Raw genomic sequence first — 17,054 nt, forward strand, 5'->3', positions numbered from 1 at the left:
GGGTTTCTAAAGTCCAAGGTGTCCTGGGACTTGCTATCCAGTCACCCTGGGACAGCAGAGGTCAGACTGGAGGTGCAGGCTGCTGCTGTGGGGCCCCACAAAGCCATGCCTGGCCTCCAGGATGATGAGGGTGTGGCAGAAGACATGCTGTATGGTCTCTGGCTCCGGGGATGGGACACAACTGTCAAGGGTTTGTCCTCTGGGTCTCTCCTCACCCATATCGCTTCCCCACTGCAGGAAGTGAAGCCTCCTTCCAGTCCCAAGACTCACGGTCCTCCTCAGTTTCCTCCACGTACACCCTCTTCCCCATAGCAGCAGCTGGGATCACTGCCAGTGTCCCATTAGGGCCGCGCTCTCAGTGAAAGGTAGGGTGTCAACATGAGGAACTGGGGGCACAAACATTTAGTTCATAACAACTCGAAACTTCTCCCAGCAGCAAGACCCATCCCTTACATCCTACGTTAGGTGGCATCTGCTCAGGCCCCTCCAAAAGAGTGCTGTTGCTCTTGGATAAAGGCCACCTGCCCTGGCCCATGTGACCTGGTCCTGTAACCACAGCCTGCACCTCCCTCTCCCTGCAGCACCTTCCCTGGTCTTTTCTGACCCTTCTACTCTTCCATGAACTCATCTGTTTGTCCATCTCCTACCCCAGGGCCTTTGTACCTGAAATTCCCTCTGCTTGAGATTTCCTTCCCTCAGCCATCCTCAGACTTTGTCTTGGCACTCACATCTCTGCTCCAATCTAACCTCCCACAGGCCATCCTTGACAGTGGAATGCAGGACTGTGAGGTCTTAGTTGTCCCCATCAAGGCTAGGTTCCGAGCATAGTGCCTGATACCTGAGTAGGTGGATGCTCAATAAATTCTTTGTTGGATGAATTGATGAATGCTCACACTGGACTGAACCCAAAGCCTTCCACCACCCACAGCCCGGCCCCCAAAGGCTATTCACAGGCACACAGATCCATAGTCCATAGACCACAGAGGGCAGTCACTTCCACTTTCCTGGCCCACCCCGAGCCATTCTTCTCAGCCCCTCCCCACCTACTTGCTTGTTCTTGACAGTTCAGGCTCTCCCTCTCAGCAGGTCCATTGCTCGGCCCACACCCTCCTTTTCTTCCCCAGATCTACAAGATCAGGGCCCACCTCCTTCAGGAATGTGCTCGTATCAGCTGACTGTTGTTATGACTGTTGTCAGGTAACCACTGAGAATTGTGTGTGTGTGTGTGTGTGTGTGTGTGTAAGTACATGCACATATGTGTGAGGGGATGTGTGCCTGTGTGCATTTGTTGCCTCCAGCAGAGACTGTCTGATGTCTTCCTTAACTTTTTGTCCATATTAATTTCTGAGACAGGGTCTCTCACTGAACCTGCAGCTCACTGATGCAGTTAAAACGACTGGCTAGCAAACCCCAGCGACCCCCCTGTCTCTGCCTCCTTGGTACTGGAATTACAGGTGTGTACTGATACACTGGCTGTTTATGTAATTGCTGGGGATCAAACTTAAGTTTCTACAGCCAGTATTTTTACCCACTCAGCCATCTTCTCAGTCCGTATGTCCATTTTTTTAAAGATTTTATTTATTCATTATGTATACAACATTCTGCTTCCATGTATATCTGCACACCAGAAGAGGGCACCAGATCTCATAACGGATGGTTGTGAGCCACCATGTGGTTGCTGGGAATTGAACTCAGGACCTCTGGAAGAGCAGTCAGTGCTCTTAACCTCTGAGCCAGCTTTCCAGGCCCCTGTGTCCATTTTTTAACTTTACTCATAGCAACTTTCTAGGTTCTAATCATTCCCCGTAACAGTTGAAGAAATGGATTCAGAGTGTTGGGGTGTGTGCCTGAGGTCCCACAGCTATCAGAGATATGAGGACATCTTCCATAATCCTGTCCTTTTACCGCTTTGTTTCTCTACCTAGTCAAAAGCTTTGGGGGAGTTCCAGGCTTCATTAGGGCTCAGCTCACACAGTCCAGATTTTCTATCCCGGACGTGCAATGTTTACTTGGGAAATCACGGTCACTGTACTTGTGTACACTGGGCCTCGCCCCCCATGTATCAGTCTGTTGATATGTTCCTAGGCAAAGGGAGACAAGGAACCTCCAGGAACACCTGGTACCTCCTCCCCACCCCCATTCTTCAGGTTGACACCCTCCAGCCATAGCCTCAGCTGCTCCTAGCACTGCGGCTGCCCGAGCCTGGTGTACACAGTCCAGAGCAGTGATCACACTCCTTCCCCAGGGAGTTACTCTTTAGTGCTCATCTCTCCCTGCCTCACACTTTCTGGGAGTCTTCCCTGGAGGGAGAGTGGGACAGACTGAAGGACAGCAGGTAGAAGGAAGCAACAGGAAGAGTCTTTCCCCTGGTCCCCAAGAGGCCTCCGCTCCCTGCTAATGGACAGAACTGATGAAGGCTTCGGGGAGGACACAGACAACTGGGTCACAAGTTCAGTGGGGGTGCCACACCCTGCACTGTTCAAAGTCAGTGATCCTAGTAATGACACCTCACATCTGGCACAGGAGTGATGCCCTCGACCCCCCTGGCCTCCCAGGTCAGGCGCAGCTCTGCCAGCAGTGTCCGTCCAGTAGAAATAGGGGAGAGAGGTGATACCCAAAGAGCAAGACAAGAGACCGAGCAGATTCCAGGGTGCTTTCCTGCTGATCTCAGCACAGGATGAAGCTTCAGGAAGCCCTAAGCCAACGGACAGGGCTACTGAAGCCAAACTCTCAAGTCCAGCCCTGTGGAGACCCTCTTCCCAGACCCTTTCTGAAACCTGAGATCCCATACCTAGTGTTCCGTCACCGCCACACCCATGGCAAGAACTGGCACCACTCAATCCCAGGGCATACTTAGAGGGCTGAGAAGGGATAACACCTGGCTGCATGGACCATTCAGAGTTTGATTTGCCAAAAACTCCCATGCTAGACAGGGCTGGGGACAAGGAATATGGCAAGGGTTTATATAGGAAGATGGTTTCAGGCCTGGTTTGAGCTCCCAAGAACCAGCAGAGAAGTGAACACTTATGGTCTGTGTTAGTGAAATTACAGTGTCTAGAACAGGGCAATGCCTGGCTGGAGGTAAGCAAAGGTCAGGCACGGGTGCTGCTTTCAGCCATGGCTCAAACAAGAGCCATGTGAAGGCATGCTGGGAAGGATGGAATGTAGATGAGCGTAGCACCAGTCACTCACCATTTACTGAACACTTAACTACAAGCCAGGTGCATGGTTAATGTTGGAGGGGAGCATTTTCCAATTTGACTCTTGTAATAATCCCTGGAGGGAGGAACTGTTATTATCCCAATGTGACCAATGAAGAAACTGATGACAAGTGGTCAAATGGTGCCACCAAGTCTCAGGGCTCAGCACCCTTAGCAGAGAGGTCTGCCTTAGAGGTCATGTGCAGGCTGTGTGCAGAGTTAGTACTGAGTGGAGAGGAGAGAGGACTTCTAGGGTGGTGACCCTGTCCCTGGAAGGGCTTGAACAGACTGGATAACAGACTGGTGAAGGGACCATGGCAGGCATGTTCATGCTGGGATTCCAGTAAGTTGTGATGGTGAAGCTTTTGTTGTTACTGTTTTGTTTTTGTTTTAGCTTCTGGAGACAGGATTTCTCTGTTCTGGAATTTACTCTGTAACCCAGGCTGGCCTCAAATTCAAAAATCTGCCAGCCTCTGCCTCCTGGGTGCTGGGATTAAAGATGTATGCTGCCACCACCTGGTGGTTAATTCATTTTTTTTAAAGATTCACTTTTTGTTGGGGAGGGTGTTTCAAGGCAGGGTTTCTCTGTGGCTTTGGAGGCTGTCCTGGAACTAGCTCTTGTAGACCAGGCTGGTCTCAAACTCACAGAGATCTGCCTACCTCTGCCTCCCGAGTGCTGGGATTAAAGGCGTGAGCCACCACCGCCGGTCTAAAGATTTGCTTTTATTGTAGTGGTTGTTATGTTTTTGTTTAAATTAGATATAAAGAAAAAGAGGAAGAGGTGCAAGATGAGACACATTAGTAGTTTATTATAGGCCCGGCAGAGTAGAGAGACTAAGAGAGAAGAGAAACAGAGTTAATGGCTGACCACCATGGCTGGGTCGAGAGAGAGAGAGAGAGAGAGAGAGAGAGAGAGAGAGAGAGAGAGAGAGAGAGACAGAGAGACAGAGAGAGAGAGAGACAGAGAGAGACAGAGAGAGACAGAGAGACAGAGAGAGAGAGACAGAGAGAGAGACAGAGAGAGAGAGACACAGAGAGAGAGACAGAGAGAGAGAGAGAGAGAGAGAGAGAGAGAGAGAGAGAGGAACAGAAGCAGAGAGAGAGCAAAGCAGGGAAGTTGGAACTTTTAAAGGGAAGACTGCACATTCGCATTGAGGTTCCAAGCATGCCCAGAGTCCTCACGCAGGCTGCAAATGCGTGGTGGGTGATTTAGTGATGGCATGTTCCTGTGCGTGCCCTGACTGTTGTCAGGGGGCGGGGTCTGTCTCTTAAAGAGGTAGAGGCGATCAGCATTAAAGCCTGAACCTTTCAGTGGTGGCACATGTCTTTAATCCTAGCACTTGGGAGACAGAGGCAGGTGTATTTCTGTGAGTTCAAGGCCAGCCTGGTCTACAAAGGGACTCCCAGGACAGGCTCCAAAGCTACAGAGAAACCCTGTCTCGAAAAACAACAGAAAAATGCTTTTATTTATGATCATGTTATATGTATGTGTGCCCACAGAGGCAGGGGAGAGGCATGGGGAGGGAGGAAGGGTGCCCAATACCCTGGAGCTGTAGTTAAGGAGGTATGGACTGACCAACATGGATACTGGGAACTGATCTTGGCTTCTCTGTGTGAGCAGGGTGTGTTCTTACCTGACAAGCCATCTCCCAGCCCTGTACTAGTTAACTTTGATTGACAAAGTTAAAATCACCTGGGAGACAGACTTTTGGGATGTCTGAGAGGAAGTTTCTAGGTCGGTTTAATCGAGTAGGAGAAACCACCATACATGTGGGCAGCCCCATTCCCCACCATACCCGTGGACACCCTGCTCACCCTGGCCCAACGCTTCTCCACCACAGACTGCCATGGCTTTTCTGGAGGCCTTGCAGCATTTATCATGACCCCTTCACCTCTGAGTAGGATTTCACTTGAAGATACTTGTTGGAGCACCCAGGACTCAGGATCCTGGAGCCTTACCTGACCTGAGAGGTCCTTCTACCCACAAGAAGGAGAAATCAGGGCAGGGCAGGTCAAGCCTCCCACACACCTGCCTAGGCCCCTCCCATGGACAGAAGGTGCTGTCCCTGAGGGTGTACAAGGGCATAGCAGCAGGGTGGATCTGTGGGTATTGGACAGGCTTGGGAGGAGCAGGGTCACTGGCTTGGAATTCCAAAGGATTTGCAAGTGGGGGCACTGGAATGTGGTTCTATTGAGAATGGAGCCATTTGGGCAGGGGGAGAGGTCCCCAGTCTGGTCAGGCCTGGCCCAGAGCAGGGTTGGGACGTGGAACAGGATGGGGTGGGGTGGGATAGCCACACGACTGGCTTCTAGCCCCAGTACAAGCCATTAATTAACTCATAGCCTGAGGTGAATCTCTTCACCTCCCGGCCTGTTTCCTCTCCTGGACACAGAGATAACAAAACCTGCCCAGTGAGGCCTGACAGTGATAAATGGTGTCAGCCTCTGTGGAAAGCTGCTCTGTATAGATTTGGTGAAGCCATGTTGTTACTTGGGGGTGGGTTTGGGGAGGGCCTCTCCAGTCTGACCTGAAATGTCACTCACAAGACAGGATACTGGATCCTGTCCACTCCTGAGGGAAGCCCAGGGGCCAGCAGCGCTTGATTGGAAGGAAAAGGGAGGGAACGCTCAGCCACTAATGTTGATTAATGAATTTTGGACAACATAGCTGACTCCATCTAAGCTCCCAGCCCTGACTTTTGAGGGACAGGTCCCAACACAGGGGCAGCTGTTACCCTCCTGGGCACTGTGCCCATTCAACAATCCATCCCTTCCTGTAGGAAGGCTGCCCTCTCACACTCTACCCTCTCCCTGGGAGAGGAAAATTCCTATAGTGGATGTGGATCACAGGCAGAGGGAAAGGGGCAGCCTGAGGGCCCCACTGGGCTGTGTCCAATTTCTGGGGCCTGTGTCTTGGACTTTCCCATTGAAGCAATGGTGACTTGTTCTGGGGACCCAGGGAGTCAGAGCTGCCTTTGAACCAAGAGAATGAGAATAAGTGTCTCGGAAGGAATGCAGCAAATCTGAAGTTGGGGGCCTCAAGAAGTTGGGGACAACTGTTGATTGTTGTCCCTCATGAACAGCTGGGCTCTCTAGTATGTATCTTGGCTGGGCTGGGATTTGCTATGCAAAGGAGGCTTGCCTTAAGCTCATCTACCTCCAAAGTGCTGGGACTAAAGTGCATGGCGCCATACTGAAATCTGTCTACTTTCAAAGTGGAATCCCATCATCACCTGGCTGGCTACTTGTCACATTGGCTCTGTGTCTTTCAGGTGCAGAGTGAGGCCCACTTGCTTAACCCAGCAGAGTGGTGGAGCCAGGGACAGAATCTGGTCTCTTGACTACAGCAGCCACCCCTCTGCAGTGTCTGTCGTCAGTGGAACGGGGGGTGTAGTTCAGCATAGTACTCATGAAGCCCTGGGTTCCCTTCCAAGGGGTACAGGGAGAGAAGCAGAGAAAGGGGGCAAGAGACTAGCGGGGAGGGGAAGGCAGTCTGTCAGCAGAACCGGTAACTGTTCAAGTGTGGCTAGGGTACGAAGGCTTGATCCTGGCACAGTCATATCTGCCCTCACTCTGCCCCCCCCTTCTTGACCTTGACCTTCCTGTGTACAGACAGACACTAGTCCTCCTGACTGGGGACCGCAAGAACAGGGGGCATGTATGCTGGAGGACACAGGGGCAGCACTGAAGCCACTTCAGGAGGATGCAGAGCCAGGAACACCCTGCTGCAGTGCTCAAGTGAATCAGTACTGCAGAGGGTCATCCCCCAGCTCAGAGATCAGCAAAGCAGCTAAGGGAGAAGGCATTAGTCTCCTCTGGATCCTGCTGGGTCCCAATCGAGGGGACTCTCTCAATCCTGCTGTGACCAGTTCTGTTCATTCAGGAGTGTGGGTAATGCCCAGTCAGGCAGGCATGCTCAGTTTAATCTCCACATAGAAGAGGTCCAAGAAAAGAAGCCAGATGGTGGCAGAGGGAAACCAGTAAGCCCCACCCTGGACTGTTGCCTTGATGAAGAGGGCCACACGATCACTGCACAGGGTAGGGAGCTGGCACACAGAAAGCACCCGGATAAAAGGCCTGTCTATATGTTTCTGGCAAACTGGCTCTCATCCTCGCTTAGGCAGCAGAGCTCATCACAGGGAGGAAGCACAAACAACCTGAGGACAAATGGAGTCCCTACCACAAGAGGGTACCAGGTAGCCTGAGTGATGGGGGCTGAGTGATGGGCCCCAGGGTGCCCCATCCTGGGGTGGTTCTCCAGGAAAGCTTCAATGACAAGCTGGAAGGCTGGTCAGACATCATATGGTTTTCCTTGGACTATTTCTTGGATTTTAGCAAAATTCTGTGTAAAGGATCTGGCCTGAGCTCAGCTGTGCTGGGGGTAGCTGAGGAGAAGTGTGATCTACCTTTGGGTCAACATATTAAGGGACTGCAGTAGTCCCTGGGGCTTGTCTGGAGCGGCTGCAGAGGAGTCTTGTGAAAGGGCTTTCCTCTCCCTGGTCCATTCCAGCCTGTATTGAGAATGCCATCTCTTGGGCACCTTCCCTCCAGGCTCCTTCTACATCTGGGCTCCCAACAACGAAGGGGGGTCTTGTTCTGGAAACTGTAAGTTTTAAACCGGGGCTTCTTAGAGAAGAAAAAGAAATGATCACAGACTTGACACCATCTTGGATTTGCCAGAATGAAGCCCCTATCTCTATTAGGCCTCCCTGTTGTGCCTATCTAGACCTCTGCCAGGAAAGACTGCACAAGAAGATAGCACTCACTGAATCAGAATTTAAAAATAATTATATTAATAATAAATATGTTAAGTTACATTTAAAACAATAAATAGAAAAATAAACTGATAAATAAAATCAACAGGTACAAAATGTTTCAAAACTCCAACCAAAAAAAAAAAAAAAAGGAAAGAAACACATACACAGACACAGACAGACAGCTGACAGACTAGACAAATGGACATTAGGAAAGGGGGGAAAGTGCAACCTTGGAAACCCTTCACAGTTTACACCATGGCTCCCTCCTCTCCAGCTCACCCTTCTCCTCTCCCCATCTCTGGGGACCGACACTCAGTGGCTGCCGTCTTTGGGGACTCCAGCAATGCAGGGAAACATCTGGTCTACCCCAGTGTCTTTCTGCAAAGCAGCTGTGAGTCCGGGCTGGTGGGTGAGGTGGAGGTCTCCCTGCAGGAGGCAGAGGCAGGCGGAGGACCAGCTCTACAGAGGCAGGTCCGTACTGTTGTGTCTAGTCTTCCTGACAGTGCCATCATCTCGGGGCAAAGCCCTCTGCAGGTTGGACATGGCCACGGTCTTCTTGAGGTCAATCACAGCATAGGAGTCTGAGCTTCGAACAGGGTGTGGGGTAGGCCCAGGAGCTCCGGACACGGAGGGGTTCTGGGACCCCTTGGGACGGTCTGTGCCCCAGCCCTTGAGCTCCACCTGAATGTAGTTGAGCTGCCTTGAGGGCTCAGGGCCTGGCCGGCGGAAATCGAAGTTGAAGACCCTTGGGGAGCCTCGGCGGCGGGTCAGTGGGACAGGGAAGCTGCTGTGGCTACGGGCAGAGGCCCGGGTGCTGGTGGGTTTCTGTAGGGGTGTTTCATCCTCCTCACCATCGGGGAAGCCATTTGAGGATGGTGTAAGCCCATCCCTGGAGTCCCCATCATCCCCGGCCTCCCCGCCCAGTTGCTGGACTTGGCTTTCCCACACAGGGGGGAGAGGGGGCAGGTTCTCATAGTGCAGCAGGGCAGCCCGACGGTGGGCCAGGCCACTCCACCCTGGCTCCTCTGGGCTCAGTCTCCAGCCAGACCCTTGCCGCAAGTTCCCCTGACTGACATTCTCGTAGGTGCATTTGGGCTGGGCTGGGCACTCAGAAGGGCCCTCGTTGTTGTTGTGATGGGAAGGGTCGTGCATGCTGGGGCAGAGGGTCTGGCACTTCACCTGTCGACGAGCAGGGGTGGGGCCCAACACAAACTTGACCTGCCCAGGCTGCAAGAACACCTGTGCATCCCGCTGGTCGGAAACCCGGGTCTGTGGTGGAAAGGGTGCCCTGCCCTCAGGCAGTGGCTGAAGGCAGTAGCGACTCCTGCGGTGGTCTTCTTCACCCCTTGGTGTGTTGACATAGGTGTGGGACTGTGGGGGGAGGGGAAGACGTCAAGTGAAGCAAGTGGGTTCAAGGACTAGGAGGAAGGGGAAGGCAGAGGGACAGAACCAGAAAAGACAGGAAAAGAGCCAGTTTCTTCTGCAGCCTCCAAACCTCCCAACATGCTGCCACCCTTCTGGGGGTAAGAAGGAGCCCTACTCAGTTTCTTCCCCTTCCCACAACCTTTCCTAGGCCCCCTTCCCACCTTGAGTGTGGCCCACCATATGCGCACCTGCTCATCAGAGCCAATGAGGGTGTGGGTGGACTCTTCCCCAAGCGATGGGTGTAGCAGGCTACTTGTGGAGGGTCGGCGGGGAGCAGAGAACCGTGGGCCCTCTCCAGGACAGCCAGGGTAGCCATTGGAGAGGCTGGAGATGGTGTAGCCTAGGGGTGGCAGCCAAGGGGAGAGGAATGGGAACCACCTGACCATCATTTACAATCACATGCACACATTTGTGGGGTGCCCTGCAACTCCTCCAACAGCAAGGCAAGACACTCTGAAAGCCCCTATTGTGACTCACCACACTGAACTGGCAGACCATGCAGTCGAACCCTGCCCTGTCTTCTGAAGCCATCCTGAGGCTATCCAGCTTCCTCCTCTAACACAGTCCTACTTTCAACACTGAAGATATACCTGTCACCCCTGGACCATCCCATGACCCCATCAAGCTTTGCCAGTGAGCACAAGGGAAACTCTACAACACGGGGGCCATTTCTAGCCTGTCTGTTTCTCACAGACCGGTGCCAGGGAACACAGAACAATAAGCAGCTGTGCAGTCTGACTCAGTGACCCAAAAGCACAGACTGTGGGAACCTCTACACAGTCACGGCCAGAGATGGCTGCATCAGAAAGCCAGGAGAGGTGCATGCTGTATGTAACCCAGCCCAGTAGACAGAAGGAAGCAAAAAGATCCAGACTGCTGTTTCTATGGCAACCTAACGTCTTCCTGTCTGCTCCCCAACCATTAGTCGACCCAAGGCCCAGGACTCTGCAGTTCCAGCTTGAGTCACCCAGTTGGCCCTGCCCAGGACTGGCCCATCCTCAGGAATGGTTCTGATGATGGGTGAATGTCCAGGACAGCTGGCTCAACCCAGCTGTCCCCTACCTGCTAGGTTGACTCGGGCCTCCCTGACTCATGCTCACAAGTGTGTACGCTAGGGTTCCGGGGGTGGGAGTCTCCTCACCAGTGGGCTGTGAGGGTCCTCGAGGGAGGTCGAGCTCTGGGGGGTGGCTGTTACGTGTGATGATGACTGGCTCTTCCATCACGTTGATACTGTTACACTGCATGAGATCCTGGAGCAGGTTGAAGATTTCCTCAGCCCGTGAGCACTTGAAAGCAAAGATACCTGGAGAAGGCAAGGAAGTGATGAGGCTCCTCTCACTCCTGACTGGCTAGGGACCATCAGTCAGTCAAAAGGAAGTGTCCCTGAGCCCCAGTCCCACACTGGTGCCTCTCCTTTCCTGAGTATCCATCCCAGGGGCTTTCCAGAATCCCAGGGGCACTGGAGGGGACAGGGATGAGCCCAAAGCACCTGGATCCCCCCACTACCCACTACTATCATCCTAAGACCAGCACTGCAGTCATATTCCCCAAGGTATAGCTGTCTTCATAAGGATGGGTGCCTTCTGGGGAAAGGGGAAAGTCAGAGAGTTGCTGTATCTTTCTGTACCTACCACTCCCTGCTCCCCAGAAAGAAAAAGAGCTTCATCCAGCATGTAGCTAACTCTACCCAATAGTCCTCTAAGGACAGCTGGGTCTGGCCTCCTCCCAGATCATTCACAGGATATTCAGCCTAAAGATTAGCCAGAAAACAAAGGCCTCCCTCTCTGCACATAGGTCCCTCACAGAGCATGGGTTCTGGTGCAAAAAGAAAATATGGGCAGAGCCCCGTGGCTCCTGAGTGCAGCTGGCCTCTAAGCCCTCCAAGTCAAGTCTGTCCCCAAAGTGGCAGGACTGGGGTGAGCACCTGGAATTCAATGGCTCTGGAGCTCTCAACACAGAATCATGGACTCAGGGGAAGCTCTGGGGACACCCTGTGGAAACATCCACAACAAAGATAGATATTACCTGGTATGGCACTATACACCCACAGTTAGTCACCAAGTTCAAGGGTAGCCTGAGCTACCCATGAAAACCTGTCTCAAAAAATCAGGGGCAGGGTGGAATCGTGGTAAAATATTTGCCTAGCATGCACAGGCCCTGGGTTTAACCAGAGCACCATACCCACACAATGACAGATATAATTAAACTGGAATGTGGACAATGGGTATCCTATTACTATTATATTGTTATCCATTAGTCCTTGTATAGGGTAACTCAAGTTTCTAGAAACAGAATGAGAAAGATGGGGAAGAAAAAAGGGCTATTCTGACAGGAAATGTAAAAGCTGGAAGAAGTCCTGTCACTAAGAAGAGATTATGACACCCAGCTCACCACTTGGGAGGTGAGCTTGGAGACCAGTGAAGGCCATCTATAACAAAACCATCTCAAAGTGGGGAGGGGAGGGAGAGGCAGAGACGGAGGGAGGGAGAGACGGAGGGAGGACGTGGGGGCAGAGAAAGCCTGGTATTGGGAGAAGCCCTGCACTGGGAACTCAGACAACCCATCTCAGGTGCCAAGTGCAGATCAGCCACACCAGGAGTGAGACTGCCTCTGCCTCATCTCTCTGCTCACGTGCCATGTTTTCCTGTACCTGTGAAATACAGGAATGAGACACATGCAACAAAAGGGCCCTACAGCAATCAACCCGGAGACTCATTAGTCTGTTGCTGTCTTAGGAGAGACACTGATCACCTATGCCTCTGTCCACCTGCAGCAGTCCCAAAGACTCTTGGTGCTGAGCCACATCTGAACATAACAGGCAAGCCCAGACCTCATGCCCTAACCTCAACCTCATGAAACAACGTGCCAGCCCCTGACCTCTGGCTAGACGGCACATGGGCAGGGGGAATCCAGTACACATCACTGCCCACGGGCAATGACAGACAAAGGTCAGGTTCTTGAAGGTTAGTCTGTATCTGAGAGACCCAAGCTTCTGCTTCCCCAGATCTCCACCCCAAGCCACTCAGCCTAGAGCAGCCAGTCTTCTCCTGACCTCTCTTCCACTATGTATGGAGTCCAGAGTGTATGACATGGTAGTTCAGGCTTTTTTCCCACTGCAGGGGCAGTAGGACCCCAAAACCATGGCAGCAATGGGAAGAGTGGTTTGTCTTTGCTAGGTAGGCTCTGACCTAGGAGCACTGGCTACTTCATGGGTTGTACCCCAAGTGTACCCATACAGGCTCCCAGGAAAAACAGCAGGGACTGAAGAGTGGAGAGTACTGGTCTGGGTCCACAGAATTCTCAAATAACAGGCTGTGGGCCCCAGCTATGGCCTTTCCCTGCTCTGAGCAACACCACCAAATCTGATGTCTGGTGGTAGAATGTTAAGGGCCATTCTCCACTTCTATAACAAACTCATGTCCCTGTCCTGGAGGGCAGAGCTGCTACTCACCCTGGCCTGTCTGACAGCGGCGGCCACTCTCAAAGGAGAAGAGGTTGGAGTCGTAGCCATAGCGCCGAAGGCAGAGGTAGGGCCAGCGGACAGCTTCCCGCTGGTGCAGGTGCAGCACCAGCTCACTCTGTGTCAGCTCCATCACCCCCGAGCCCAGCTCCACCCCTTCATCATCCACATTTGTCACCTGCAGGGAGAGTGGACACAGGGTCAGTAGAGAACCCAGGAAGTGTCTGCAAAGGACCCTGAGCCACCAGGAGGCAGTGTTGTATAGGGCTGGGGCCCTGATGCTGAGTTGCTCTTAGCTGTACCACAGGTACACTGGATCCCTTGGGTCACACAGAGCAGTGCCATGGGTCATGACAGTTCTCTGGAGAAATCTCATCTATGATCCACAGGTTTGTCATTTGCAGAAAGGAAAGAGTTCACCTGTTGACCTCAAAGACCAGGTGGTTAGCTGTCCAATGTTCAAGGACTTCCTGGGGCTTAATATTCAAAGGCCAGGGATATCAATGAGGAAGGGTTTAACTGTTAATTCAAAGTCTAAAGACTTGCTGACAGGCCCAAGGAGAACAAATACAGCCAGCCTCCAACCGCTCAACTGTGAGAACTTGCTGATGGCTCCCTCTCAGTTGGGAAGGAGAAACATTAACCCTAAGAAATCTCAGTGTGAGGAGAAGGCGCCTCCTACGGGATGTAGGGAACCAAGGTTCATGAATCACCAACGTAGCATTTCTTAGGGGCTATGCATGCTCTCTTTAAAACACATTATTCTTGGTGGTAAGAGTGGGGGGGAGAACAATCAAAAATAAAAAACAAGAGTTAGTCCCCCCCCCACTACCTCAGAAGTCAAAGAGCAAGCACAAGGTGCCTTAATGAGTCCACAACCACAGCCTGTCATTTCCCCTTCCCTAGAGATACTGGCAGCCTAAACTCAACAAGCCACTGAGAACGAGGGGGGAGGCTCTGGGTACCTTGAACTTGGTAGGGTGGTTGTGTGGCACGCTGTCTCTGTCCAGGCAGCTACAGCAGCTCCCCATGGTGTCAGAGCAGCCTTTCCACCCTAGGGAAAGACAAGGATGAGTAGCTCACCGGCAACCCTGCTCGGCAGCTCTGAGCAGAGCGGTGCACTGTGAACATATCCTCTGGACAAGAGGTTGCACAACACAGACACACCCTGAGGGAATTCTCTCTCAATCCACAGCCAAACACGCTTGGGATAAACATTAATTCAAGTTAGAATGAGTTAAGGATTCCTGCAGGTGGTGGGGGGGTAACAGTTAGTGTGGCACTGGGAAGCACACAGGGCTCCTACCTGTGGAGTGATATGGACAGTGTCTTGGGCTGCAAAGGCAGCATGGCTATAATGGTGTGGGGAGGGGCTGCCTCAGCTGTGTTGGATTCAGCAAAGTGCCACTTGGTGTCCCAGATACCGTCTTGTTGCTTTCTCTTTTCCTCAGCTTTTACCTTACCCATTCCACTCTATCCATGTTCTGACTTTTCTTTCATGCCCCACCCCAATTTCCACTGGAAACCAGTAATTCTGATGTTCTCCTCAAGTAAACTGTTGCTACACTGTGATCATAAAACACAATGAGCTATGCCGGGTGGTGGTGGTATGCACCCTTAATCCCAGCACTCAGAGGCAGAGGCAGGCAGATCTCTGTGAGTTCAAAGCCAGCCTGGTCTACACAGTGAGTTCCAGGACAGCCAGGGCTGTTACACAGAGAAAGACTGTGTGGGGAGGGCGGGGGGCGATAAACAAACCAATAAACTAAAACAACCCCACACTTAATGACTGAACACTGGAACTCACAGAGCTCTTGTCTCCATTTTTCAAGGGCTGGAGTAAAAGTGCATACTACCAGGTTGGGCTCAAACTAGCATGATTAAAAAAAAAAAAACATTGATTAGGTATTTCTTCACTGAGAAAAAAATTCTGGGGCTCAGCATGTAGCTCAGTGGTAGACTTTCATGTGAGGCACCAGATTCAACCACCAGCACTCTAAAATAACTACCAGAATGCTTAGTTTTCTTCCCAAAGGCCAAAGAACAGATAAAAGACCTTGGCTGGCTTTTCCCTTCAGGATACTTGTAATTGGATGACATGTCACAACAGACAGGTTTCTGCCTTAATATGGAGAGGAGACCTCGTAGACCTTAGTGACCTAAGGGAACAAGAAACACATGGACAGAGCCCAAACAAGTTACTACCACTGAGCTACACTCCTAGACTCAGCCAGCAAAAAACCATGAGGCAGCAGATTATCCCAGAACTGCTGCTGCTGTGGTAGGACCTTGAACAATCCAGCGACCTGTTCCCTACAATTCTCCCAAGTTAAGAAATCTACAAAACTGACACCTAGCCACAGTTCTTACCTCACCCAGGCCATTGGGGAGCTGACCATGGGAGGGGCATGGGAAAGAATTCCCACTTTACTCCCCCAGTCTTTGGTGGGGTGACATGGCAAAGAGTCTGCAGAGACGTCACCTGGATCCCTGTGGGTCACACCTGAGGCTCACCTAGCACAGGAGACAGAGATCACACATTAATGGAAACCTATCCTCAGCCCCTAACTCTCCATGAGACAGACTTGTTAGCAGTGCATCCCACCTGGATTTATCTGGCCTAGGTCCTAACAGAAAGGCCAGTGAACACAATCTCTGGTAAAGGTCTACAAATTCTCAGTCCCGGGAGGAACTCCCTAGGTCCAACGGCAGTGAACTCCGATAGCCCAGCACCTTTAGTTCACAGCCATCATTGGAGTGCCCTCTGGGACAGGTGCAGCTCAGACCATCACCTGACCCTTCTCTCTCAGAACAACAATATTAACAAATGCTAGTGCAGCAAGAGCACGAGTTTGAGCCTCTGAAAACCAACATTCACCCGCAGGAATGTTTTCCTGCTATGACATAGACATATCTGGGTGGGGGCTTGTCACTCCCCCCCCAAGACCTCTAACTCTTGTCCCCCGCCCCTCTTTAGGAAACATCTGTCAACCATGGGAGTTCTAGCTGAAGTAACTTCTAGAAATAGGTATTAATAAGGCACTGCCCATTTGAAAGCTAGACAGGCTTTCTGCTCCTAGTGCCAGGAAGGCCAGTTACAACAAGAGGCAAAGTTTCAGATTGAGCCCTAGGTAGATGAATTGACAAACCAGGACTCCGAAGAAAACTCTTGAAATCCCTCCTTCCTGTTCCAGGAAAACAGTACTTCCCGGTGTGTCTCCCCCCCCCCCCCACCAGCCCTGCACCCTTGCACAACACTTAGGTAAAAGAATCCCCACACTCTTGGTCTGGCTTTGGAAGGAGGTGTGTGCAGGCTAAAGGCGGTACTGAAAAGACCATAGGGCTTAAACTGTCAACAGGGTGTTGGGAAGGGATGGGAAGCCAAGTACACTGGATGCAAGATGGGGGAGGGCTTGTACCTTTCCGATACCCCTCCTTTTCTTTGAGATATCAAACACATTATTAGATAATCCAGAGTGGGATTACACTGCGTGGGGTGGGGGAGGCTCTGGTCTGAGGTAGTTAGATTTGGGGACAGACACTAGATGGAAGTATGAGGACTGAAAATGTATACGAAGATGGGTGAGGATTCTGGATTCCGGCATGGAGCAAAAAGAATGAAAAGGTTGAGGCATTTCAGGATGGTGACTGCGGAAGCCTTTGGGCCACTGAGGGGAGAACGAGATGTGTCTGTGGGTCTGGAAAAGTGAGTGAGGGGGTTCTGCGGGATCCCGGAGACCCGAAGGTGTAACCGGGGAGAGGAGAGAGGGGAGAGGGGAGAGAGGAGAGGTGGGGTCTGGGGAGCGAGAGGCAGAACTGGTTACAGGTTTTCTAGATACCCAGACGGAATGCGAAGGTCGCGGCCGCCCTCCGAGACCGCATCCCCGCCCCCAGCCCCCGGGTCCGCCGCTAGCCCGCCCGTTTGGGGCTTTCTAGGGTAGGAGCGGAGACTGCGGCGCGGCACGACACGGCCTCGGAAAAGTCGCCTGGTCCCCGCCCCGCCGCACCCCGACTCACATCGCCCCGCGGCCCGGGCGGCGCCGGGCCCCGCTCCCGGGTCCCGAAGCAGCAGCCGCCGCCGCCCGCCCGCAGCTAAGGCCTCCCCGCCCCGCCCCGCTCCGGTCCCGCGGGGTCGGAGGTCACCGGCTGCACCAACGAGACGCTGCGGGCAGGCCGACCCGGGCGGGGGCCACCGGCAGGCAGCCTAGAAGG

The 17,054-nt window shown here is 52.5% G+C and overlaps 1 protein-coding gene across 1 annotated transcript; it reads right to left on the reverse strand.

Annotated features, from left to right (window-relative positions):
* Window positions 1-8,056: 8,056 nt before the first annotated feature.
* Frs3 (fibroblast growth factor receptor substrate 3) lies at window positions 8,057-17,045 on the reverse strand. The gene is made up of 7 exons (XM_027394489.2): window positions 16,860-17,045; window positions 15,213-15,356; window positions 13,808-13,896; window positions 12,834-13,020; window positions 10,524-10,685; window positions 9,571-9,722; window positions 8,057-9,328 (listed from the first exon to the last, which is right to left on the reverse strand). The coding sequence occupies exons 3-7, from the start codon at window positions 13,871-13,873 to the stop codon at window positions 8,417-8,419; spliced, it is 1,479 nt and encodes a 492-aa protein (XP_027250290.1). The 5' UTR covers window positions 13,874-13,896; window positions 15,213-15,356; window positions 16,860-17,045; the 3' UTR covers window positions 8,057-8,416.
* Between the last annotated feature and the right edge of the window lie 9 nt (window positions 17,046-17,054).

The sequence above is a fragment of the Cricetulus griseus genome (genome assembly GCF_003668045.3).
Source record: "Cricetulus griseus strain 17A/GY chromosome 1 unlocalized genomic scaffold, alternate assembly CriGri-PICRH-1.0 chr1_0, whole genome shotgun sequence".
NCBI lineage: Eukaryota > Metazoa > Chordata > Mammalia > Rodentia > Cricetidae > Cricetulus > Cricetulus griseus.

What these genes read in the sequence shown, in the direction of transcription:
- Frs3 (XM_027394489.2), bottom strand. Translation starts at nt 13,873, where the DNA reads ATGGGGAGCTGCTGTAGCTGCCTGGACAGAGACAGCGTGCCACACAAC. An exon ending in CCGCTGTCAGACAGGCCAGG is followed by an intron (nt 10,686 to 12,833) that starts GTGAGTAGCAGC and finishes TGCCTTCTCCAG; the next exon opens with GTATCTTTGCTTTCAAGTGC. An exon ending in TCATTGGCTCTGATGAGCAG is followed by an intron (nt 9,329 to 9,570) that starts GTGCGCATATGG and finishes CTCCCCCCACAG; the next exon opens with TCCCACACCTATGTCAACAC.